At 39.7% G+C, this 25,875-nt stretch overlaps 2 protein-coding genes and 1 long non-coding RNA gene across 11 annotated transcripts in view; 1 reads left to right on the forward strand and 2 right to left on the reverse strand.

The window, feature by feature from the left end:
• LOC131199633 (uncharacterized) overlaps positions 1 to 25,357 on the forward strand; it is a 144,345-nt gene extending 118,988 nt beyond the window's left edge. The window contains exon 4 of the long non-coding RNA XR_009155374.1: positions 25,223 to 25,357. This is a non-coding gene — a long non-coding RNA (uncharacterized LOC131199633). The remainder of the gene's footprint in view (positions 1 to 25,222) is intronic.
• MBTPS2 (membrane bound transcription factor peptidase, site 2) overlaps positions 1 to 25,875 on the reverse strand; it is a 260,613-nt gene that overhangs the window by 188,486 nt on the left and 46,252 nt on the right. For 2 of the 9 annotated variants that reach the window (XM_058185597.1, XM_058185602.1), the window contains 3 exons: positions 14,885 to 15,086; positions 11,161 to 11,236; positions 6,193 to 9,661 (listed from right to left, as the gene is read on the reverse strand). In XM_058185597.1, the coding sequence (XP_058041580.1) occupies positions 9,439 to 9,661; positions 11,161 to 11,236; positions 14,885 to 15,086 (501 nt within the window). In that variant the 3' untranslated portion in view covers positions 6,193 to 9,438. Of the gene's footprint in view, positions 1 to 6,192; positions 9,662 to 11,160; positions 11,237 to 14,884; positions 15,175 to 21,443; positions 25,640 to 25,875 lie in introns of those variants that run through there. The other 7 variants (XM_058185599.1, XM_058185598.1, XR_009155372.1 and 4 more) reach the window with 5 other exon arrangements.
• LOC131199631 (uncharacterized) overlaps positions 1 to 25,875 on the reverse strand; it is a 124,988-nt gene that overhangs the window by 58,989 nt on the left and 40,124 nt on the right. The window lies entirely within an intron of this gene.

Genomic DNA, 25,875 nt, shown 5'->3' on the forward strand with positions numbered 1-25,875 from the left:
CTAGCTGAAGTCTCCGGGTGCTCTTCAAGGGGAGCCCCATGTAGAGAGCATTGCAGTAGTCCAGGCGAGAGGTAACAAGAGCATGAGTGACTGTGCATAAGGCATCCCGGTCCAGGAAGGGACGCAACTGGCGGATCAGGTGAACCTGATAAAAAGCTCTCCTGGAGACGGTCGTCAAATGGTCTTCAAAGGACAACCGACCATCCAGGAGCACGCCCAAGTTGCGTACCTTCTCCATCGGGGCCAATGATTCACCCCCGACAGACAGCCGCATCTGCAGCTGACTGTACCGAGGTGCCGCATCCACAGCCACTCCGTCTTGGAGGATTAAGTTTGAGCCTGTTCCTCCCCATCCAGACCCGTCGGCTTCCAGACACCGGGACAGCACTTGACAGCTTCACTGGGGTGGCCGGGGTGGAAAAGTACAGCTGAGTCATCAGCGTACAGTTGGTATCTCACCCCAAAGCCACTGATGATCTCACCCAGTGGCTTCATATAGATGTTGAACAGGAGGGTGAGAGATACCCCTCGGCACCACATGAGGCACCTTGGGTGATCTCTGCCCCCTGTCAACACCGTCTGCGTCCGGTTAGAGAGGTAGGAGGAGAACCACCGATAACGGTGCCTCCACTCCCAACCCCTCCAACCGCGCAGCAGGATACCATGGTCGATGGTATCAAAAGCCGCTGAGAGGTCTAATAGGACCAGGGCAGAGGAGGTAACTCTATCCCTGGCCCTCCAGAGATCATCCACCAGTGCGACCAAGCTGTCTCAGTGCTGTATCCGGGCCGGAAGCCGGACTGGAGCAGGTCTAGATAGACAGCTTCATCCAGGTACTGGGGTAGCTGACATGCCACCACACTCTACAACCTTCACCGTGAGCGAAGATTGGAGACTGGCGGTAGTTCCCTAAAACAGCTGGGTCAGGAAGGCTTCTTGAGGAGGGTCTCACCACCGCCTCTTTCAAGGCCGCGGAAAGACCCCTCCCACAGAGAAGCATTTGTAATCCCCTGGAGCCAGCCTCGTGTCACCTCCTGAGTAGCCAGTACTAACCAGGAGGGGCACGGATCCAGTAAACATGTGGTGGCGTTCAGCCTACCCAGCAACCTGTCCATGTCCTCGGGAGTCACGGGATCAAAGTCATCCCAACAAGACGGGCCTCAGAACCCTCGCCTGGATCTACCCAATTTTGATCCAATCCGTCCCGAAGCTGAACGATTTTGTCGTATAGATAACAGTTAAACTCCTCGGCACGCCCTTGTAGGGGTTCCTCCCGCCCCTCCTGTTGAAGGAGCGAGGGGGTCACCCGAAACAGGGCGGCCGGGCAGTTATCTGCTGATGCAATGAGGGAGGAAACGTAGGAACGCTTCGCAACCCTCATTGCCACTAGGTAGGTCCTACTATAGGACCTAACTAGTGTCCGGTCAGCCTCAGAGCGCCTGGATCTCCAGGCACTCTCTAGGCGTCTTCTCCGGTGCTTCATCTCCCTCAGCTCCTCGGATAACCAAGGAGCTGGTTGAGACCGACGCCGGGTCAGAGGCCGCAAAGGCACGACACGGTCCAAAGCTCCAGCCGCGGCCCGTTCCCAGGCCGCAACTAGTTCTTCAGTCGAGTCGTGGGCCAGGTGCTCGGGAAATGGCCCAAGCTCCGTCAGGAACCTCTCTGGGTCCATCAGGCGCCTGGGACGGAACCAGCGCATTGGTTCCGTCTCCCTGCGGTGGTGGGTAGCGGTCAGAAAGTCTAGACGAAGGAGAAAATGATCTGACCATGACAGAGGTTCAACAACTAAATCATTTAAAACCAGATCATTAGACCACTGGCCAGAGATAAAATCAGGTCTAGGGTGCCTCCCCGGCGTGGGTAGGGCCGTCAATTAACTGAATCAGGTCTAAGGCCGTCATGGAAGTTATGAACTCCTGAGCTGCCGAAGATGCTACGCCGGATGATGGCAATTGAAATCCCCATGACCAACAGTCTGGGGTTTCAACTACCAACCCGCCAGCAACTCCAACAGCTCAGGCAGGGCTGTAGTCACGCAGCAAGGAGCCAGGTACGTGATCAACAAGCCCACCTGAGTCCTCGACCCCACTTCATGTAGAGGATTCACACCCAGCTATCTGAGGCACAGTGGTTTCCCTGCTCGAGACTCTCCTTAATAATAACCACCTCCACCCCTATCCTGGGCCTCGGCTGATGGAATGCTCGAAACCTGGTGGGCACATCTCCACTAGGGGATCCCCCGTGCCCAACCAGGTCTCCGTAATGCCCATAACGTCCATGTCCCTTCCTGAATAAGATCTGAAATCAGGGGCTTTATTAACGCGGACCTGGCATTACATAACATCAGCCGAAGGCCCAGGTCCCGATTACTCTGGCCACTGGTCACGGAAATTCCTGGGGGCCGGAGCACGCAATCGGAAACAGCGAGGGCGAGCCCAAACCTGATGTGCCCCCTTCCGTCATATCTGCCTCTCCCACTTACCGTAGTAATAGCTCGACCCTGACAAATTGGAACGACACCCCTCGCCACAACCCCAGGACCTATTAAGTTACCGCCGCGAACACATGGTGGACCTAGCCCCCTCCCTGACGGGTTTTCCCCCCCACCCATCCACCCCCCACCCATTAAAATTCCCATTAAAACTCCCCTTAAAAAAAAAGGAAAAGGAAGGAATTTGTTTTTTTTTACACAAGAACTTAAAAAACACCAGATTCAATTCAGATGGGAGGTGCCAGTTGGACTGACAGTATTTTATCAAGGAAGGAGATATAGAATTGACACTGTTTTAAAGGCAAAGGATTTTCTTTCTACAGTTTTGAAAGTTGAAATAGAAGTGATAGAAAAACTTCAAGAGATCCAAGAAGCGTGGTGATCCAAGAGGCTTCATTGCTGCCAGCATCAGAGGAACCACAAGAGCAAAGGGTGACAAGAGGAGCTCTTAAGCGTAAAGAAGAGCAACAGCTTCAAAGTAAAAGTCAGGATCCCAGTATGGAAGCTGTGGGAGGAGCTAGATGGAAGATACCAGAGGAGGATCTTCCGTTGTCTGCTTTAAAGCTTCAGGAGGCCAGTAATGGCAAATAGAATTTTGTCATGGAATGTTAATGGTTTGAATTCAGCTCAGAAAAGAAGAAAAATATTTCACTACTTGAAACAATTTAAAAATGATGTGATTTGCCTGCAAGAGACACATATCAAATTATCAGACCAAAAATACTTAATAAACTCAAAATTAGGTAAACATTTTGTTGCATCAGCTTTGGATAAGAAGCAAAATGGAATTGTTGTATATATCAGGAAGTATATACCAGCTAAGTTAATTGAGGCAGATATTCAAGGAAGATTTATTGCTATTGAACTGGTGATAGATGCAAAAAAGACTTTGCTGATAGGTATTTATGCACCTAATCAGCAACAAGATAAGTTTTATAAAACGTTACACAAGAGGTTGATCCTCTGGGATTACAGTTCGTTTATTTTATTAGGAGACTGGAATGGAGTAATTGATAAAAGAAATGATAAGAGAACCTCTTCTAAGAAGATACCTATACATGCAAAACTACCAAAATCCTTCTTTGAAATGATGGAAGACTTTGAGTTTAGAGATATATGGAGGTTACGGAATCCAGATGAGAGAGATTTTACTTTTTTTTCCGATAGGCATCAATCTTTTTCACGTATTGACTTTATCTTAATTTCTAATGACTTGCTTTCTAGGGTGAAGAAAATGAAGATATTTCCGAGGTGTTTAACTGACCATAGCCCAGTATGGATGGAATTATTACAAGGGAAAAAAGGTGGTAGAACATGGAGGCTGAATGAAAATCTGTTTAGATATAAGGATAATGTAAATCATTGTAAGAAACAGATGAAGGAATTTTTTGATTTTAATATGCACAAGGGGACACCTATAGGAACTAAGTGGGAGGCGAGTAAAGCTTTTATTAGAGGTATATTGATATATTTGGACAATAGGCAGAGGAATAATAAACAAAGGCAGCGTAGGTACTTGGAAGAAGAAATTCAAAAGAAACAACAATTATTAATTCAAAACCCACAAGATCACAAACTTAAAGAGGCTATAAGAATATTACACAATCAATTTAATATGTTAATGGCAGACCAGCTGGCAACGAATATACAATATGCTAAACATAATACCTTCTGTAATGCAAATAAACCTGGGAGATGGCTGGCATATAACTTAAGGAAAAAACAGAAAGCATGTGTCATACAAAAAATAGAATATAAAGGTAAAGAGATATATCAACAGGATAAAATTAAAAAGGCCTTCTCAGAATTTTACACTACTCTATATGCAAAAGATAAAATATCGAATAGGGACATTTATGATTATTTGGAAGATTATAAGGTTAATACTCTAACATTAGAACAAAGGGAGGAGTTGAATCGGCCGATAGCTACTGGAGAAATAGTGGAGGCAATTAAACAATTAAAAATCGGGGAAAACCCTGGTACAGATGTTCTTACAGCAAGTTATTATAAAAAACTACAGGATGAAATACTAGGCCCACTTAAAGAATTATTTAATCAGATACAACTAGGAGGGGGAATACCCCCGTCATGGAAAACATCTTTTATTTCATTGATACCAAAAGAGGAGCAAGATTGCTCTAAACCCGGACAGCTAACATCAAAAACATCATTAAAAAAGGACAACAAAGAATGTTCTTTCTGCGCCAACTCAGTAAGCTCAAACTGCCCAAGGAGCTGCTGATTCAGTTCTACAGAGGAATTATTGAGTCTGTCATTTGCACCTCTATAACTGTCTGGTTCGGTTCTGCAACCCAACAAGAAAGACACAGACTTCAGAGGATAATTAGAACTGCAGAAAAAATAATTGCTACCAATCTGCCTTCCATTGAGGACCTGTATACTGCACGAATCAAGAAGAGGGCCGTGAAAATATTTACAGATCCCTCGCATCCTGGACATAAACTGTTTAAACTCATACCCTCAAAACGACGCTATAGAGCACTGCACACCAGAACAACTAGACACAAGAACAGTTTTTTCCCGAAGGCCATCACTCTGCTAAACAAATAATTCCATCAACACTGTCAGACTATTTACTGAATCTGCACTACTATTAATCATCTCATAGTTCCCATCACCAATCTCTTTCCACTTATGACTGTATGACTGTAACTTTGTTGCTGACAATCCTTATGATTTATATTGATATATTGACCATCAATTGTGTTGTAAATGTTGTACCTTGATGAACGTATCTTTTCTTTTATGTACACTGAGAGCATATGCACCAAATTCCTTGTATGCAGACAAATTCCTTGTGTGTCCAATCACACTTGGCCAATAAAATTCTATTCTATTCTATTCTATTCTATTCTATTCTATTCTATTCTATTCTATTCTATTCTATTCTATTCTAATTACAGGCCAATCTCACTTTTAAATAATGATTATCGGACGTTTTGTTAAATAATAGCAAATAGATTAATGTTAGTTTTACAACAAAGAATTCATACCGATCAATCTGGTTTTATAAAAGGGAGGCAGATGAGGAATAATGTTAGACAGATTATTAATATATTGGAATATTTGGAAAAGAAGAATACTTCAGCAGCACTTATTTTTTTGGATGCGGAGAAGGCCTTTGATCGATTGCATTGGGATTTTTTATTTAAATTAATAGAGAAAATGCAATTTGGAGATTCTTTTGTTAGAATAATTAAAGCGATTTATGGAGAGCAAACAGCTCAGATTATAATAAATGGTAGTCTGACAGAAGTTATTAAGATTGCGAAAGGAACGAGACAGGGATGTCCTTTATCACCATTATTGTTTGTTTTGACTCTGGAACCATTATTGGATAAAATACGAGAGTTAATGAAAATAGAGGGAATTAAAATTAGACAATATGAGTACAAAGTTAGAGCTTTTGCAGACGACTTGGTGGTTACTTTAACAAATCCTATAAATTCAAGTAGATTATTGTTGGAAACAATTGATAAATATGGAAAGGTATCAGGATTTAAAATAAATCAGAATAAAACAAAAGTGATAATCAAAATATGTCTATACAACAGAAACAAAAACTAGAGGAAATAACAGGATTTGAGGTGGTAAAAAAGGTTAAATACTTAGGGGTTTATATTAGTTCATTGAACAAGAAACTTTATAAGAATAATTATGACTTGCTATGGCAAAAAGTTCAGAATGATATGAGTGTCTGGAAAAAACTGCAGTTATCACTATTGGGGAGGATTGCGGCTATCAAAACGAATGTGTTACCTAGATTTTTGTTTCTGTTCCAGATGATACCAATAATTAATAAAGATAAAAATTTGGAGGATTGGCAGATTGTGATTAATAAATTTATATGGCAAGGTAAAAAGGCGAGGGTTAAAATGAAAATAATTCAGGACTCACGGGAAAGAGGTGGCCTAAAAATGCCTAATTTTAAACTATATTATGAAAGTAGCCCTTTCAGTAATAAGTGACTGGTTTAATTTAACGGAGGAAAGAATTTTGAATATAGAAGGTTATGACTTGTTATATGGATGGCATGCGTATTTATTTTATGAAAAAAAGTGGATAGGGCTTTTAAGAATCATGTGTTGAGAAGTGCTCTTTTGCGGGTCTGGAAAAAATATTCTTATAAATTAGACTATATTAGACTTTTGTATGTTGAAGAAGGTAGATTGCAATTAAAATCATTACAGGTATTAAATGAAGAAGGGAGGAATTATACTTGGTTTCAATATGGGCAAATAAGTGGTAGATGGAAAGAAGATCAAAAAATGGGTATAATGCAAAGGGAGGAAAATTTAATAAAGCAAATTAGAAATCAGACCCAGGAGCATATAAAGAGATTGTATAATGTGTTGCTTGAAATAGATTTGGAAAAGGATTTAGTAAAGGACTGTATGATAAAATGGGCACAGAATATTCAGGAACCAATAATGTTGGAAACACGGGAAAAAATCTGGGTTAGAAATGTTAAGTTTACATAAGCACAGAATTTAACGGAAAATTTTTATAAGATGTTTTATAGATGGCACTTAGATCCCAAAAAATTATCATGTATGTATCCTGATATCCAAGCGAAATGTTGGAGGTGTGACTGTGATGACGCTACATATTTTCATATTTGGTGGACTTGCAAGAAAATTAAGGCCTTTTGGATAAGAATTTGGTGGATTATTCAAAATGTCCTGAAAAAGAATATAAAGTTCCTGCCACAATTTTTCCTTTTGGGAATTATAACGGATTGTACAGGGATTGAGACTAAATTGATTCTGAATTTAATAACAGCAGCAAGGCTGTTGATTGGACAATATTGGAAGAAAAAAGAGTTACCTACAATAGAAGAATGGATATTGAAAGTTACTAATTTGGTTGAGATGGCTAAAATCTCAGCTTTTTTGAAAGACAATACGCAGGAAAGATATTTAATTGAATGGAAAAAAGTCTATGTCTTTCTTGTTGGGTTGCAGAACCGAACCAGACAGTTATAGAGATGCAAATGACAGACTCAATAATTCCTCTGTAGAACTGAATCAGCAGCTCCTTGGGCAGTTTGAGCTTACTGAGTTGGCGCAGAAAGAACATTCTTTGTTGTCCTTTTTGATGATGTTTTTGATGTTAGCTGTCCATTTTAGATCTTGTGATATGATCGAATGTAGAAATGTAAAGGTTTCTACTGTTGATACTGTGTTGTCTAGTATTGTGAGAGGTGGAAGTATGGAAGGGTTTCTCCTAAAGTCTACCACCATTTCTACGGTTTTGAGTGTGTTCAGTTCCAGATTGTTTTGGTTGCACCACAAGGCTAGTCGTTCGACCTTTTGTCTATATGCGGATTCATCATTGTCTCGAATGAGACAAATCACTGTTGGGTCATCTGCGAACTTCAATAGCTTAACAGATGGATCATTGGAGATGCAGTCATTGGTATACAGAGAGAAGAGAAGTGTGGAGAGCACACAACCTTGGGGGGCCTCTGTGCTAATTGTACAGGTATCTGATGTGATCTTGCTTAGTTTCACCTGCTGCTTCCTGTTTGTTAGGAAGCTTGTGATCCACTTACAAGTCTGTTCCGGTACCTGTAGCTGGTTTTAGCTTAGTTAGAAGAATGTCTGGAATGATGGTATTGTATGCTGAACTAAAGTCTACAAAGAGGACCCTTGCATAGGTCTTTGGAGACTCAAGATGTTGTAGGATGTAGTGCAGAGCCATATTAAAAGCATCATCTGTTGATCTATTTGCTCGGTATGCAAATTGCAAGGGGTCTAACAGCGGATCCGTGATGGTTTTCAAGTAGGAAAGCACTAGCCTTTCAAAGGTTTTCATGACTATAGATGTTAAAGCAACTGGTCTGTAGTCATTCAATTCCTTGATGGTGGGCTTCTTCGGCACTGGGATGATGGTAAAGCGTTTGAAGCAAGAAGGAACATAGCACATCTCCAGTGATTTATTGAAAATATGGGTGACAATGGGGGTCAATTGGTCAGCACAGACTTTTAAGCAAGAAGGAGTTATCTTGTCTAGGTTTTTCCTGGCTTTTATCTGTGAAATAGGTCCTGTACTTCTTTTTCTGTGATCACTAGTGGTTGTGAACCCAATGAAATGGGGTCAGTTGTAGGAGGCTTGGTTTTGTTGGTGTGTCTGAGATGGGGGTTGTGGAGATAGGTGGCTGTAGTTTCCTTTCAAACCTGCAGTAAAACTCATTCAGGTCATCTGCTAGTTGTTGATTACCTTCAGCCTGGGAAGGAGGTTTGCCATAGCCGGTGATATTTTTAAGAGTTTTCCACATGTTTGCTGTTTCATTTGCTGAAAACTGATTCTTTAGCTTTTCAGAGTAGTTTCTTTTTGCTGCTCTGATCTCCCTTGTTAGTGCAGTTCTGGCCTGATTGTACAGCATTTTATCACCTTTTCTGTAGGCTTCCTCTTTGGAATGTCGTAGCTGCTTAAGTTTAGGTGTGAACCAAGGTTTGTTATTACTGTGTATTCGCAAGTTCCTTGTAGGTACACATAGGTCTTCACAGACGCTGACATATGATGTTACAGTATCTGTGAGTTCATCCAGGTCTGCAGAGGTATCTTCAAAAATATTCCAATCAGTGCAGTCAAAGCATGCCTGCAGCTTTAATTTTGCCTCCTCCGTTCAGATCTTCACTGATTTAATTGTTGGTTTTGTGGTTTTAAGTCTTTGCCTGTAAGCAGGTACAAGGTGAATCATGCAACGATCAGAGTGTCCTACAGCTGCACATGGTAAAGACCGACAAGCATCTTTTAGTGTTGTGTAGCTATTTATACCCAGCTGTCAAACACATTAACAAATCAGCGGTAAGCATATTGCCCCCTAGGAATGCGGACCGGAGTGGAAACTCGTACACAACAGATATATTTCAATGTTTTCTGTACCAGCATAATAAATATCAAAATGTGCTATTATGTTATCGTGCTGTCACAATCCATAATCCTAGAGCCACATTAGCAGCCAAGAGTGCACTGCCAGCAAGTAAAATTACGAAGCCAAGAAGCTCCCTGTTTTGCTTTTCGACAATAAATTTACTAGCAGTAGCTTCTAAGAAAGAATTCAATATCCATTGGCCATCCAAAGCAAAACAGGGAATTGCATTAACAACAGCCAGTGCTCCAGAGAGTGAAATCAGATATCTGTTTAAGCTTGTTAAGGTACATGATCATAGTCAGTTTTTAAAAACACATATAAATTTTATGGTTTCAGCACTTTGGGTACATAGTAATTTAATTTAACTAATTCTTTATAATTCTTTATTGAAAGCAAAAACCAAAATAAGTAATTATTTTAACAAAATAAGTAAGATCCTAATTGTAAAATGTATTTTTATACAAGATAAGGGAAGAGACTTTACGTAAGGAAAAAAGCATGTTGAGAAAGGATATAAAGTGGTCATAAAAAACTAGTTTGCCTTTATACCAGAGCTGTTGGCAGTCTACATATTTAATAAATAAATAATTTTTAAAAATGCCTGCATATTCTAATATTTTAAAAAGAAATAAAGATATTCCAACCTGGAAATAGATAATCTAAAACACTATAGTCATTTTTATAATTCTCAGTAATAGCTACATGCTATTGCAATGTATTCGAATATACAGTATATTCACATTATCATACAAATGATGGAAAATATTGCTAAACAGTCACCAAATGAGGCAGTCATTAAAAGACTACCTGTATTTGTAGTGACCATGTTCTTATAGGCTTAAAGGTGTGAAAATTCTAATATTATAGAAGCCAAACAGAATGGGGCAAGGAGTCCTTTATGAGTCCCAATTTGTCCTGGTACTCAATGCAGGAGTGGTGCAGATCCAATTACCCGGGTTACAATCTACATTGTTTCTATCTCCTTTCCAGTATCTTGTTAAATGACTGAAGTGAAGAACATGCTTCCATAGCTATATTGACTATCCCACTACCAATGGAATCCCTGATTCAATGGACTCAAGAGGTCCTGGACATGCTATAAGAAACCCCAAAGTACTTGGTATGTGGAGATCTCAACACTCAACTTGAGTGTTTATTTAAGTACAGTTTATTTCCATATCTTTATCCAGAATGTTTTGAAATCTAGTCATGAAATATTTAATCTGTTTAAATTTAATCCACATATTTAATCTGTTTCTTGTCAAAAAAGGAAGTCAGCAAATCGTTTGTTCCAACAGAAAATAATTAGGCTGCTTTGCCCACTTCCCATGGACAAAGCCACCAAGAGTTGTTATCGAGTTAGCAGCCTTATAAATTTAATAAACAAACAAATTCATTTAGTCAGGCTTTTCAAAAAAAAATATCTAACATTTTAATTTGTAACTGTTTATGCTTTTACTGATGTTTTTTCTGTATCTTTGTAAGCCATTAAGAAAATGGACAGTGTATAATTTTAAATATATACATAAAACATGTGTAGAAAATGTTAGATATATTTTGACTTTTACCATTTCCTGCAACTGGATTCTTTAAATCAAATTCTTACATCATAGCCAATAGCTTTCACACCCTTAAATAGGCAAAATACACAAAACAAGTTAAAAGAGGCTGTTCAAAAGGTAAAAATCAAATGGCTGTGGTCCTTGGATATTTTATATGCATGATACTCTTCTCACCAAAAGCCCATAAAAATATGAAAGGATACTTACAAAATGTTTCCATTATTAAAGGAAGGTCCAAACTCAGAAAGCTGTATCGAGGTACAAAGCTGCTGAGGCTCACTTAAACAAAAATAAAATAAAATTCCAAGTCTGTTACAAAATCAAGGAGCATTTCAACACAAATCGTATCTAACTCTCTGTTTACAACTTTTTGTTTCACTCCCCATGATGTATGGTAACATCATTTCTATGTCATATTCATAGTTGGTCTATATTTTGTGAAAACAGCAGGTCTAACACATAATACACTTACTGTTGTTTTACAATCAAGTGTCTATAGAAGGATAATAGACATGCAGCTGATCTTTGTATCTGAACATCAGATATGTATTTTAATAGAAGAAAGGCAAAGACAAAATCAGGAAATACATTCCACATCAACGACCTATAGCATTAATGTCCCTAGGTATGCGGTGCTTACATAAAGTGCAGGTAATCCTCGACTTACAATACTTCATTTAGTGACCATTCAAAGTTACAACAGCACTTTAAAAAGTGACTTATGACCATTTTTCACACTTACGACCATTGCAGGATCCCCAGGGTCATATGATTTAAATTCGGATGCTTGACAACTAGTTCATAGTTATGATGATTGCAGTGTCCTGGGATCATATGATCACCTTTTTTGTCTTTTTGCCAAGCAAAATCAATGGGAAAGCCAGATTCATTTATTTAACAACGGCAGTGATTCACTTAACAAATATGGCAAGAAAAGTCGTAAAATAGGGCAAAACTCAGTTAATAAATTTCTCATTTAGCAACATAAATTTTGGGCTCAACTGTGGTCATAAGTAGAGAACTACCTGTAGTGAACAAATACAGGTAGTTCTTGAATTATGACTGTATTGAAGCCTTCCCATCATGATTGTAAGTCATGATGGTCATAAAATGGATCATCGGTTGACTGGACTCATTGTATAATCTTATTGTGGCAGTCATTAAGTGAACTTCATGGTCATTAAGCAAAGCAATAGTTCACTTAAAGGGCTTAAAATCCTTTACTTTTACATTTACAGAAGTAAATGCCAGGTTTGGCAAAAATGTCATAAAACATAGTCACATCAGTGCGGGACACTTGAAACGGTCATAAATGCAGGCACTGGAAATGAAGCCACACATTAAACTCCACTACACACTGGCCTTTATCTTTTTGTTCCTTATGTACTGGTAAAACCTCTGAAAAGATAAGCCTACAACCTATACTATTAAGTTCATACCCCAAGCTCTGGAAATCATTCTGCACAGAAAGTACATCCTTTTGGGACAAATCATTTGTGCCAAGATGTATAATAGCAGCAACATCAGAATCCTTACTGGCATTCTTGACTATCTTAAGAATACGCCTCTTGTCTCTGCTGACAGTAGCACCAGGTAGACACCTGACCTCTTTCAAAACCTCCATATCCTTTCCTAAATTTACATCCCTTACAATTGAATCACCAATCAGAAGGTGGCTTCTCTTTTTGGATACCGTGCACTTCTTGTGTGACCAATCTGTAATACTTGATACATACTTTTCCAAAGTAAGTTCTTCATCTCGGACCATAATCCCTTGATTGTTTGAGTTATCAGTATCACAACTACCTTGATCTGTCACTTTAGTGTTCCTATTAAGGTCAGCAAGGGCACTATATCTGTTATACTGGGACACTGTAAAAGCTTTGTGTTTATGGTTCACAGCTCTCACCCTGCCAGATCCCATGGTTGTCCATACTGCCCTTCTCCTGCAGGATCTTTGTGGTAGAGAGGGCTGATGGCACAACAGCTGGAATGGCTGAATTGGGCACATAATTTCTGCTTGGAAAGCATAGATTAGAGATTCTAGATAGGTAATCTGTCCACATAGACTGCTAATTTGTTTACAAAGAGGACAATACCCAAATTTGAAAAGAGTACTGCGAAAGACAGCTGCAAAACAAGTATTACACTGAACTAAGCCAGTCATTTTGAAATAGAATAAAAGCACAATCTCAAGTGGACTAACCCTGAATATATTATTGCTATTTTTGATTTATAGTGATTAGATTAGATTTGTGCGCCACTAGGCGCGCGGGTTGTGAAAATGAGAATGAAATACTGATACTCAGCTGTACTTTTCCACCCCGGACCACCCCAACGAAGCGGTCGAAGTGCTGTCCCGGTGCCTGGAAGCTGTACGGGTCTGGATGGGGAGAAACGGACTCAAGCTCAATCCCTCCAAGACGGAGTGGCTGTGGATGCCGGCACCCCGGTACAGTCAGCTGCACCCGCAGCTGACTGTTGGGGGCGAGTTAGTGGCCCCAAAGGAGGTGGTTCGCAACTTGGGTGTCCTCCTGGATGGTCGGCTGTCCTTTGATGAACATCTGGCGGCCGTCACCAGGAGGGCCTTTTACCAAGTTCGCTTGGTTCGCCAGTTGCGTCCCTTCCTTGACAGGGATGCCTTATGCACGGTCACTCACGCTCTGGTTACGTCTCGGCTGGATTATTGCAATGCTCTCTACATGGGGCTGCCCTTGAGGTGCACCCGGAGGCTGCAGTTAGTCCATAATGCAGCTGCGCGAGTGGTAATGGGAGCCGCTCAAGGCTCCCACGTAACACCACTGCTCCGTAGTCTGCACTGGCTTCCTGTAGTCTTTCAGGTGCGCTTCAAGATCCTGGTTACCACCTTTAAAGCGCTCCATGGCTTAGGACCCGGGTACTTACGAGACCGCCTGCTGTTACCTTATGCCTCCCATCGACCCGTACGCTCTCACAGAGAGGGCCTTCTCAGGGTGCCGTCCGCCAAACAATGTCGGCTGGCGGCCCCCAGGAGTAGGGCCTTCTCTGTGGGAGCACCGACGCTCTGGAACGAACTCCCCCCTGGCTTACGTCAAGTGCCTGATCTTCGGACCTTTCGTCGTGAGCTAAAAACATATTTATTCATTCAAGCAGGACTGGCATAAATAGGTGATTTTAAATTGGGGTTTTAGTAATATTTTAAATTTTTACATTTTTTAAATTATCGGCCGTTTAGTAATAGTTCATTTTAAATTCTTTTAATTGTATATATTCTGTATTTTATTTTGGCTGTACACCGCCCTGAGTCCTTCGGGAGAAGGGCGGTATAAAAATTTAATAAACTGAAACTGAAACTGAACTGAAATAGAGGCAGTTTCCCACCCCCAATCTCTCCTCAAAGCAGCAACCCCACCCACGTGCTTCTCTGAAGCAAAATGAGAATGAAATGGAGGCAGTTTCCCACCCCCAATCTCTCCTCAAAGCAGCAACTCCTATGTAAAAGTATTTATCAGAACATCTTGTAGCAATATTTCCATATTTCAACCTGAGCCAGTTTCTCAAAATTTTCCTGCTTCTGTTAAGAACCAGTGATCAACATATATACACATGTATAAAATAGATTATTTTTTAGAGATTATGAAATGTATGCCTACAGAATAAACTTCATATTAAGCAGGTAAGTTTTTCTGTAACTGAAGTACATATATTTATTTTGTATACATGACCAAATACATATACATATAATCTAAATGAAAATATATAAATTTGATTACTGTGGAAACAGGGTAATATCATTAACACTCAGTAAAAAAACTGTGTAATGTCTGATAAACCTTAACATTGAAAGAAAAAAAAATGCAGAAGAAAGAAAAATCAACCAATTGTAATCTGTATATTATGTATTTACCTGCTCAAATTCTGTTAGCATCCTCACCAAATCATACATACCTGTATATTGGAGATGCAGTTGGTGACCAACAAACAGCATATCAATTTGAGGAGGATGCTTCACCCTTATGAGCCTGGTGTAATTTTCCAAGGAAGGCGTCACACACTTATTTGGGATAAAATCCTTTGGGCAATCTTTGTTTGTTTGGCAGAGCAGACTAGTCTCAATAGTTTTCCGTGCTGGCAAACAAGCATACAGGGTCTGAAATTTACATAAGTATTAAATATATGCTATTGAGAACCATTCACTATATGTAGGCCTTGAGAAGCTAGATGGAAAAAAAGGAAAACTACATTTTAGTTATTTTACATATTCATTATCACTTGCTCAGAATGAGACTTCTACAAGCTATACAAAATTGAAACTTCCACAATTTCCAGGCAGTATCTTAAAAGTATTATGGCTGCAAACGCAACAATATGCTATAAACATAAGGTTATATTCCAAGTGGCATAAACGACTAAATAAATTACCTAAGGGAACATTGAGGAGAGATATGAGAAAAATCCAATTAAAAGTGAGTTGGGAAATATAAAATTATTGGCCCAGCAGATTGGTAACTCTTTTTGGTACCGGACAGATAAAAAGTGTTAGGCTCTTCGGTTTGCTGAGCTTGACTGTTTTCTTGCAGGCATTTCCTTACCAGGCAAAATAATCAAATGAATGGGAGAGTGGAATTAGCTGGCTATTACGCTTTCTTCCTTCATGGTTTATTATGGTATTGTTTCTTCTTGGACTGTTTATGTGGTACTGTACACATTTAACTAAGATGTTGATTGCTAACAAGTATGTCTTCTGAGCTGTTTGCTTCTTCTTTGACTAGGTTATATCCTTTACATGGTATAGATCAGTGATGGTGAACCTTTTCGGCACTGAGTGCCCAAATCGGAATGCATGTGCATGTGTCACTTAATTGATGGTATGTGCACACGCTGGAGCACAGAAATCTGAACACCAGGTGGCCAGTGCAAATGTGTGCACAGGCCAGCTGGTCTTTGTGCAGGCTAGTACACCAGAAACCCAAAGACCAGCTGCCTGGCGCGTGCATACCTGTTTTTTGGCTGGTTTTGGCCATTTTTGGGGCTGTTTTCAGGCCGTTTTTTGGGCCATTTTCTGGTGCTCTGGCACTTATGAAGACCAGCTGCCTGGCGCACATGTGCACACCAGAAACCAGAAAAGCAGCTGGTGACAGCATGTGTGCCCCCAGAGGCATGCCACCTATGGCACGTGTATCATAGGTTCGCCATCACGAGTATAGATTGACTTTATGGGTCGGTTGATGACTGATACGTCTGAATGCCAGGAATTCTCCAGCATTTTTGGATTTAGTTTGATGTACAGCAGGGCCCGGGGGCCAAATCCAGCCCACAGGGTACTTAGATTTGGCCCATGGGACCACCTTGGAAACAAAGAAGGACCAGCCCGTGGTGCTTCTGCTAGCGAAAACAGAGATTGGGAGGGCCTCCCAAGCTCCGATTTTGCTGGCAGAGGGTTGCAGGAGGCTGTGGCATCAAAAATGGAGCTCGGGAGCCCGTTTTTGCTGGCAGAGTGCTCGGGCCACCACAATTGCTCATGACATGAGTGATGTCAAGCTCGTCATGCCCACCTCACCCACACCCACCCTGGCCTTCCCAGATCATACAGAACCCTGATTTGGCCCTCAATGGAATTGAGTTTGACACCCCTGATGTGCGGTATCAAGTTTCCCAGTTGAAACTGTGGTTGAATTTGTCTGTGTGCTGAGGAATTAATGATTTTCATCATGTCTTTTGCTTTAGAAGATTGCATTCTGCCAATCTTCTACATGTCTGTGCAGTATAGGCCTTACATCATACAGTATGTTTTAGATGGCTTTCTTTAATGGCTAGATCTTTAGGTTTGCTTAAGATGTTTTGGAATGGTTTTGCTTGGATTACAGTGATACTGAGAAGTTATAGTTGCCTTTTGGTTGCCACAGATATATGAGTATGTAGGGATTTTTAAAAATAGGTTGTTATGGTTTTGTTGTTATGTAAATTATATAGCCAAGGACTTTTTAATGAAGTTGTGGGGGTGTCTGTTGTGTTAAAAGATATTGTACGTATAATATGTTTTTTGTTTTTGAGGTTCCAGATACTGCAATGCATTTGCTCATTTTCCTCAAGGATAATGTTGCTTGTGGACTCTATGGATTGCTTTTCAATAATCTGGATTTGTGATCTTTAATTGCTTCATCTATTGAGGAGAATAGTAATTTTTTGTTTTTCTCCTTTAAATTTTATTCCTTTACAGATATTGTTGTCTGATGTGTCTTCTATAACGGTTCCTTTTTAATTATAATAAAAGTGTCACCTACAGAATATATCTATATTTGGGTTCTCCATGTAGGAGCGCTATTGCTTCTAAGCATCACAGACTCATGAATCCTGAGATGGGAGATTCCATGGGTGTTACTTCTGATTTTTCTGTATATAGTTGAACTGAAAGAGATGGAGCAAAGGTGATGAAGTTCCATGAATCTGGGTATTTCAATTACTCTGTTCTCTGTAGAGTTTGGTATGTTATGTACGGATGTTGCAATAGATTCCTTTGTTATTCTGATCTATTGTTGTGAAAAGTGCTGAACATCAAATGAAACTATAATTTCCTCTTTTTAATAGTTAAGTCCTGGAGGCACTGAAATGGAGAACTGATATTCATTACCATTATTAGGTGTCCAACATTTTTGTGAGTTGTGAATCCTGCAATGTGCAATGTGGAGGATGGTAGACTCTTAAGTCACTTCCAACTGCATAATTCTATCATTTGACAGTATTTATAACTACACTTTGAGTATGATCCTTGAGGCGACTGTGGAATTGTCAAACCTATATTTGACCATTTTCTTAATTATTTATTTATTTATTTATTTATTTATTTTATCACATTTATATACCGCCCTATCTCCCTAGGGACACAGGCAAATAAAAAAGTACATAAAAATACAGACTAAAACAACAGTTAAAAAAATTATTCTACATGGCCGAATTATTAAAAAAGCAATATAAATAATAAAACCCATTAAAACCAGTATAAATTTAAAATCTAATCCAGTCCTGCGCAGATGAATAAATGTGTTTTAAGCTCGCGACGGAAGGTTCGGAGGTCCGGAAGTTGACAAGGTCCTGGGGGGAGTTCGTTCCAGAGGGTGGGAGCCCCCACAGAGAAGGCCCTTCCCCTGGGTGTCGCCAGACGGCACTGCCTAACTGACGGCACCCTGAGGAGTCCCTCTCTGTGAGAGCGCACGGGTCGGTGAGAGGTATTCGGTAGCAGTAGGCGGTCCCGTAAGTAGCCCGGCCCTATGCCATGGAGCGCTTTAAAGATGGTTACCAAAACCTTGAAGCGCACCCGGAAGGCCACAGGTAGCCAGTGCAGTCTGTGCAGGATAGGTGTCACACGGGAGCCACGAGGGGCTCCCTCTATCACCCGCGCAGCCGCATTCTGAACTAACTGAAGCCTCCGGATGCCCCTCAAGGGGAGCCCCATGTAGAGAGCATTGCAGTAATCCAGACGAGATGTCACGAGGGCGTGAGTGACCGTGCATAAGGCATCCCGGTCTAGAAAGGGGCGTAACTGGCGCACCAGGCGAACCTGGTAGAAAGCTCTCCTGGAGACGGCCATCAAATGATCTTCAAAAGACAGCCGTTCATCCAGGAGGATGCCCAAGTTGCGCACCCTCTCCATCGGGGCCAATGACTCGCCCCCAACAGTCAGCCGTGGACTCAGCTGACTGTACCGGGATGCCGACATCCACAGCCACTCTGTCTTGGAGGGATTGAGTTTGAGCCTGTTTCTCCCCATCCAGACCCTGAGATGGGGAGAATAATAAGGATGCCCTGAGAGGTTTGGGCAAAAGCTTTGCTAAAGCGAAGATATAATATATCCACATTTTCCCAATCAACTAGGATAACAATATATATTGGTTACAAGGTGGTTATTATGAATGGGTAATCTTTAAATGGAATGGAATGGAATAGAATAGAATGGAATACTGTGATTAGACACACAAGGCATTTGTCTCTGGTGCAACAGCTTTCAGTGTACATGCAAATAACAGATTAATAATAATAAATATAATAATGATACCAATAAGGTAGAAAGATGAGAAGGATGATAATAATGCAGCCATGCCACATGGGTAAATATACTTAGACATAAGACAGTACTGTGGGAATTAGGTATTCAGCAGAATGATTGCAAGAGAGAAAAAATTGTCTTTATGTCTAGTTGTTTTGGCATGAAAGCCATGTAGCAGCATCCTGAGGGAATAATTGAAAAAGTTTGTGTCTAACTTCTAGCTGAGCTTCCTGGGCGTCGGAGTTGAGGAATGCGAGCTCCACAATCCTGCTCTGAGCTCTCCATGTCAGAGGGCTCCATCTGAGCCATAGCCATTCTGTAGGGATGGTGAAGTAAAGGGCCTTGCAGGTTGAGAAGAGCCATATCTCTCCTCCCTGACTCGGAAAGCCCCCTCATCTGAAGATGAGGTACAAGGGCAGCAAAAATGGCTGCCATGAAGCAGGGGCCATCCAGAATACCCAAGACAGCGCAGGAGCGATGAGAGCAGTGAACAGAGACTGTGTTGCTGGGTGAGATGATGATTCTTTTTTCTTTAAAGTTACTCCAAGGATAAGAAAAACCCTAAAAAGACTCTAAAAATAACTTTGCAAGTGGTGGAAAAAATTTTTTTTAGAGATTTACATTGAAAAGTAAGTTGAGAGCACCATCTACTGACTCCTAGATTCCTGGAAACTTACAGGAATCCTGGGAAGCTAGAATAAAGGACTAAAAATACAGAGTATACTTAAAGAACTTGGAAAATATTTTGGACTAACAGAGTACTGAGTAAAGGCTGGGAATGACCCATCTGGATAATTGATTTTGTTTTGAAAGAAATCGAGATTGAGTGAAATAAATATCTGCTGGAAAGAAAGCAGTGTGGGAACTTGAGAGGAGAGTCTTATTTATCAAAGCATACTTCCAGGATCTTGGACTCTCTGGATGCTTGATTGAGGCATGATTGTTCACCCTACGTTTATTGTCATTATGGCTGAGGTTGAAGGAACAGCTCTGGAAACAAGAGAATTTCTTAACGAGATGGCCTTGGGGTTCCAAAATATTTTGAACTTAATTGATGGTATGGATCAGAAAGCAGAGAGTATTTAGCAAAGAATGAGAAACAAAGACCAAAATGTAGATGAATTGGTGGAAGCAACAGAAAGATTGGAAGAAATGGACCACTTAAGTCAGCAAATACACCAACAGGGAAAAAATATGGATCAGAAAAATCAGCAAATAAAGTAACAGCTTGATGAAGAGGAAAACCAGATAAAGGACAAGCAAAAGGAGCGGAAAGAACAGAAGGATTGGCCACATCAACAAATAAACTAAGGACTGGAGCAAAAAAGGGGACTGACAAATCAGCTGACAAAGGAAGAAATACTAAAGAAAACAAAACAGATAAACCAACAATCAGAGAGGCAGGAAGATACTTTTGATAAGGAGATTAGGATATGGAGAGAGAATTGGGAGAATTGGCAGTACAAGATTTTACTGGGAGAAATGTTTAGAGTGAACGAAAAAGAGATAGATGAAGACAGAGGTAAAAATGAGTGTGGGAGTTGAATTAAAAAATGAATAAGAGAGGAGATGATGGGTAAAAAAATTGCCCTTTAAATATTAAAGTAGCCTATTATAAACTAAAGAGGCAGAAATAAAATTAGATAGGGGAAATATTAAAACAAATTGTTTACAGAATGATTAAAAATAATAGATTAGAAGTTTACAAATGTTAAGTATTTTTTAAAATGTATATTTAAACAATGTAACAGGATTATATAAATCTGATTAATGTGATAGAGATAATTAATAATGTTAATGTGAATTGGATTAACATTAATGATATCTAGTTAAATTTGTTCATACTGTTATTGTGATTTGGATTAATATGAAAAAATGGATAAGAATTGAAGTACTAAAGAGGAGGTGTATAAATAATATAATGAGGATTATATAAATTTAATATATGTGATAGAGATTATTAATGTTAGCGTGAATTGGATCAATATAAATGAAGCAGTTAAATTTGTTCATATATGATAGAGAAATGTTTAGATAGAACAAGAAAGATATAGATGAAGGGAGAGATATAGATGAAGAGAGAGATATAGATGAAGGGAGAGATATAGATGAAGGGAGAGAAAGAGGCATTTTTTGAATATGTATGTTTGAATAATATGAGGATTACTTAAATTTGAGAAATGTGATAGAGATTACTAATATTATTATTGTGAATTAGATTAATATGAATGATACTCAGAACCAACTCTGTTCACATACAATATAAATCAGTGGTGAAATCAAATTTTCCCTACCGGTTCTATGGGCGTGGCTTAGTGGGTGTGGCTTGGTGACCATGTGAGCAGGTGGGCATGGCTTGGTGGTCATATGACCAGGTGGGCATGGCTTGGTGGTCATGTGACTAGGTGGCCATGGTCACGTCAACATCACTTCTTTGTCCATATGACTTACAAAAAGAAGATATACCAATTATTTCATCCATTTAATACTTAAATAAGAATAAAGTACACAAAAACAATAAAAAGTACACAAATATTTACATAAGAGCAATAACTGTTGTCTTTGATGTCACTTCTTTGCACCAATGGTAATAATGACATACAAAAAGAAGATACACATATCCAAATTTAACCATTTAATACTTAAATAAGAATAAAAGAAGTACACAAGACAATAAAAGAGGTACACAAATACTTACATAAAAGTGTTAGTAGTCTTTAACTTTAAGATGTTTCCACATCGTTTTTTCATTGGCACTCTCCTCAATTCCACTTTTCTTGACCTTGATTCTCGGATCATTGGCTGAGTGAGTGTTCTCTTAACCACTTTTTCACTGCAGGAATAGGGTCCCATTTTGGAAGAGGTAGTCCAGTAACATTGATAGTCATGAGGTTGGTTAAATTAGAAATGGTTAGGTGATTTCTGCTCTCTGAACATATGCTCATTTTCGAAAAACCCCTTTCTGCTTCTGCAGAACTTACAGCAATTGTTCTGACAATATCTTTAGCTTTTTTAATACTGTGAGGAATTGCATAGTTCTTCGAATCTTTTAACACATTCTCCACAAAATCTCTATAGTCGTTGATGTTAATGTTGTAATTGAAAATGTCAGCAAATGTGCAGTTTTTCTTCAGCTACTGTCCATGGAACTACTACTTCTGCAAAATCCCAGTACTCTGGCACCAAAAAAATGTAGAAATTGTAATTTATTCATGGTGTCTTGCAATTGGCTACCTGTTTTTAAATGTTCACAATCCATTAGTCTTTTCTGCAAATTTGTTATAATGCTTCCTAAAAATCTTTCCCGATGAAGTCCAACAAATCGATGATTTTCTATTTTTGAAGGTTTCTGAACTAATTAGTCCATCAACTTTTCTTTCGTATGGACCCTTTCCCTTTGTAAGCAGTTCAAATGCTTTCATTGATCTTCTCATCAGTTTTTCAGCCTTTATGATGTCCGTATTGCTTGCTTGCAGTGCAGTTGAAAGAAGTGAGATTTCTTCCAGAACATCAATCATCAATGCCAAATCATTTAGAAAATATTTATTTTCCATATGGGCAGCCATATATTTGCATGAAAATACTGATGTAGTGCTGGATAAGCACACTACACAGTTAGGGTTGCCCTTAAACTACAGGCAGCCCATCTTGGTCCAAAAACTCAACCAATCTTTACGTTGTTATTGTCAAGTTCTTCAAATATTTCATCAAGTTCAATTCAATTCTTATTGGATTGCTGAAAAATAGAGTATATCTTATCAATAAATATTTTAAAATGATGTACTTGCTTCATTTCCATTATGGCGTCATCTAAAAAAAGTTGGAGGCGATGGTTCAAGCAGTGCCATATGATGATGTTTGGAAACTCTTTTGCTATTCTAGTGCTCACTCCAGATTTTCTCGCAAGCATAATGCTGGCACCATCAGAGCAAAAGGCTTTTAAATTTTTTTGTAGGTAGTTCTGGGTTAACCCAACCTTAAGTAAACTTTCCAGAACTGCAGAACATATTATCTCTGCATCTTGTTTCTTCAATTCAAAAAGCTTGACAAAAATTGTTGGTGGGTTCTCTGAGTCCTCAACTTTTATGAAAAGTATCAAAACTGGTTTGCAGGATACCGTTGAGGCTTCGTCAATGATCAAACATATTTTCAGATTCTGTGCAATGATGCTGGTAAACATTTCGGTTTTAATTTTATTTGCAAAACACTCAACTATTTTCTCAACTGTTCGCCTTGAATGTAATCCTATTCCCAGATCTACTCCATTTTCAGTTTGCAATTTTATAGAATAGAATAGAATAGAATAGAATAGAATAGAATAGAATAGAATAGAATAGAATAGAATAGAATAGAATAGAATAGAATAGAATTTTATTGGCCAAGTGTCACTGGACACACAAGGAATTTGTCTTGGTGCATATGCTCTCAGTGTACATAAAGGAAAAGATACCTTCATCAAGGTACAACACTTGCAACACTTAATGACAGTCATAGGGTACAAATTTAACACTTAATGATACAACACTTAATGATAGTCATAGGGTACAAATAAGCAATCAGGAAACAATCAATATCAATATAAATCATAAGAATACCAGCAACAAAGGTACAGTCATACATTCATAAGTGGAAGGAGATAGGTGAGGGGAACGATGAAAAGATTAATAGTAGTGCAGATTTAGTCAATAGTTTGACAGTGTTGAGGGAATTATTTGTTTAACAGAGTGATGGCATTCGGGAAAAAACTGTTCTTGTGTCTAGTTGTTCTGACATTCAGTGCTCTATAGCGTCATTTTGTGGGTAGGAGTTGAAACAGTTTATGTCCAGGATGTGAGGGATCTGTAAATATTTTCACGGCCCTCTACTTGATTCGTGCAGTATACAAGTCCTCAATGGAAGGCAGGTTGGTAGTTCTAATTATTCTCTGAAGTATGTGTCTGTCTTGTTGGGTTGCAGAACCAAACCAGTTATAGAGGTGCAAATGACAGACTCAATAATTCCTCTGTAGAACTGGATCAGCAACTCCTTGGACAGTTTGAGCTTTCTGAGTTGGCGCAGAAAGAACATTCTTTGTTGTCCTTTTTTGACAATGTTTTTGATGTTAGTTGTCCATTTTAGATCTTGCGATATGGTAGAACCTAGAAATTTGAAGGTTTCTACTGCTGATACTGTGTTGTCTAGTATTGTGAGAGGTGGAAGTATAGAAGGGTTCCTCCTAAAGTCTACCACCATTTCTACGGTTTTGAGTGTGTTCAGTTCCAGATTTTTCCGGTTGTACCACAAGGCTAGTCGTTCGACCTCCCATCTGTATGCAGATTCATCATTGTCTCGAATGAGACCGATCACTGTTGTGTCATCTGCGAACTTCAGTAGTTTAACAGATGGATCGTTGGCGATGCAGTCATTGGTATAGAGAGAGAAAAGAAGTGGAGAAAGCACACAGCCTTGGGGGGGCCCTTTGCTAATTGTACAGGTGTGATCTTGCTTAGCTTCACCTGCTGCTTCCTGTTTGTTAGGAAGCTTGTGATCCACTTACAAGTCTGTTCAGATATCTGTAGCTGGTTTAGCTTAGTTAGAAGAGTATCTGGAATGATGGTATTGAATGCTGAACTAAAGTCTACAAAGAGGAACCTTGCATAGGTCTTTGGAGATTCAAGATGGTGTAGGATGTAGTGCAGAGCCATATTAACAGCATCATCTGTTGATCTATTTGCTCGGTATGCAAATTGCAAGGGGTCTAACAGCGGATCCGTGATGGTTTTCAAGTGGGACAGCACTAGCCTTTCGAAGGTTTTCATGACTACAGATGTTAAAGCAACTGGTCTGTAGTCATTCGGTTCCTTGATGGTGGGGCTTCTTCGGCACTGGGATGATGGTAGAGCATTTGAAGCAAGAAGGAACATAGCACATCTCTAGTGATTTATTGAAGATACAGGTGAAGATGGGAGCCAATTGGTCAGCACAGACTTTTAAGCAAAAAGGAGTTATCTTGTCTGGGCCTGGAGCTTTTCCTGGCTTTTGTCTGTGAATTATCAATTCTTCTATGCTTGAAATTGGTCTACATGCCTTTGCAAGGCTTTAAACAGTTTTTAACATTTTACAAGTGGTGCCTAAACACTTTTCAGACATCTTGCCCATTGCTTTTGTTATGGCATCCTGCTCTCCTTGTTTTACGTTGTCTCTACAAATGGTGTACAATTTCGATGTGAAATATTCTCTCATTCTCTCATTTTCTTCCTTAGAGACGCCTGCTGCACTACCTTATTTTTCCCAGATGCCTCAATCTTGAAATGCTGTCATTCTTTGGACACGTGAACACCACTCTCTATTGCAAACTCATGTTTCGCACAGTATTTGCAACCTAGTGTCTTGTTTGAAACTTCCAATCCCTCATACTTCTCTTGAAAGTTGCTGTACTGTTGCAATGTCCAGCAGTCAGGAAGAATTATTTCAATTTTGGGCTCGGGTGTCTCAATACGTGACTTGCTGCTTACTCCGAGTCCAAGTTCAAGTGGTGGAAGTGGTGGTGCTTGTGGTACTTGGGATGGTTTTGGATCATCCAAGGCCAATTCTGATGGTGGTTGTGCCAGTTTTAGTTTTTTAGCTAAGAAACCGAACAAAGTCTGTTGTCTTTTCATCCTTCCTGTTAAAGGCTGCTACTGCAAAAGGAAAAAAAGCAGCTTTGTTAACTGAGGACTAGTGATGTGGGAGCCCCTCACAATGTAAAAGCACACAAAATGGCTCCTGCAACAAGCAGGAACATCACAGAGCCACAAAGACTTCAAAAACCAACTTTCACACTTCACACACAAAACAACACAAACACACGCACAACTTTGTTTTGTGTGTAAAGTATGATAGTTGGTTTTTGAACTCTTTGTGGCTTTGTGAGGTT

Source organism: Ahaetulla prasina, chromosome 5 (assembly GCF_028640845.1).
Source record: "Ahaetulla prasina isolate Xishuangbanna chromosome 5, ASM2864084v1, whole genome shotgun sequence".
In the NCBI taxonomy this organism is placed as follows: domain Eukaryota; kingdom Metazoa; phylum Chordata; class Lepidosauria; order Squamata; family Colubridae; genus Ahaetulla; species Ahaetulla prasina.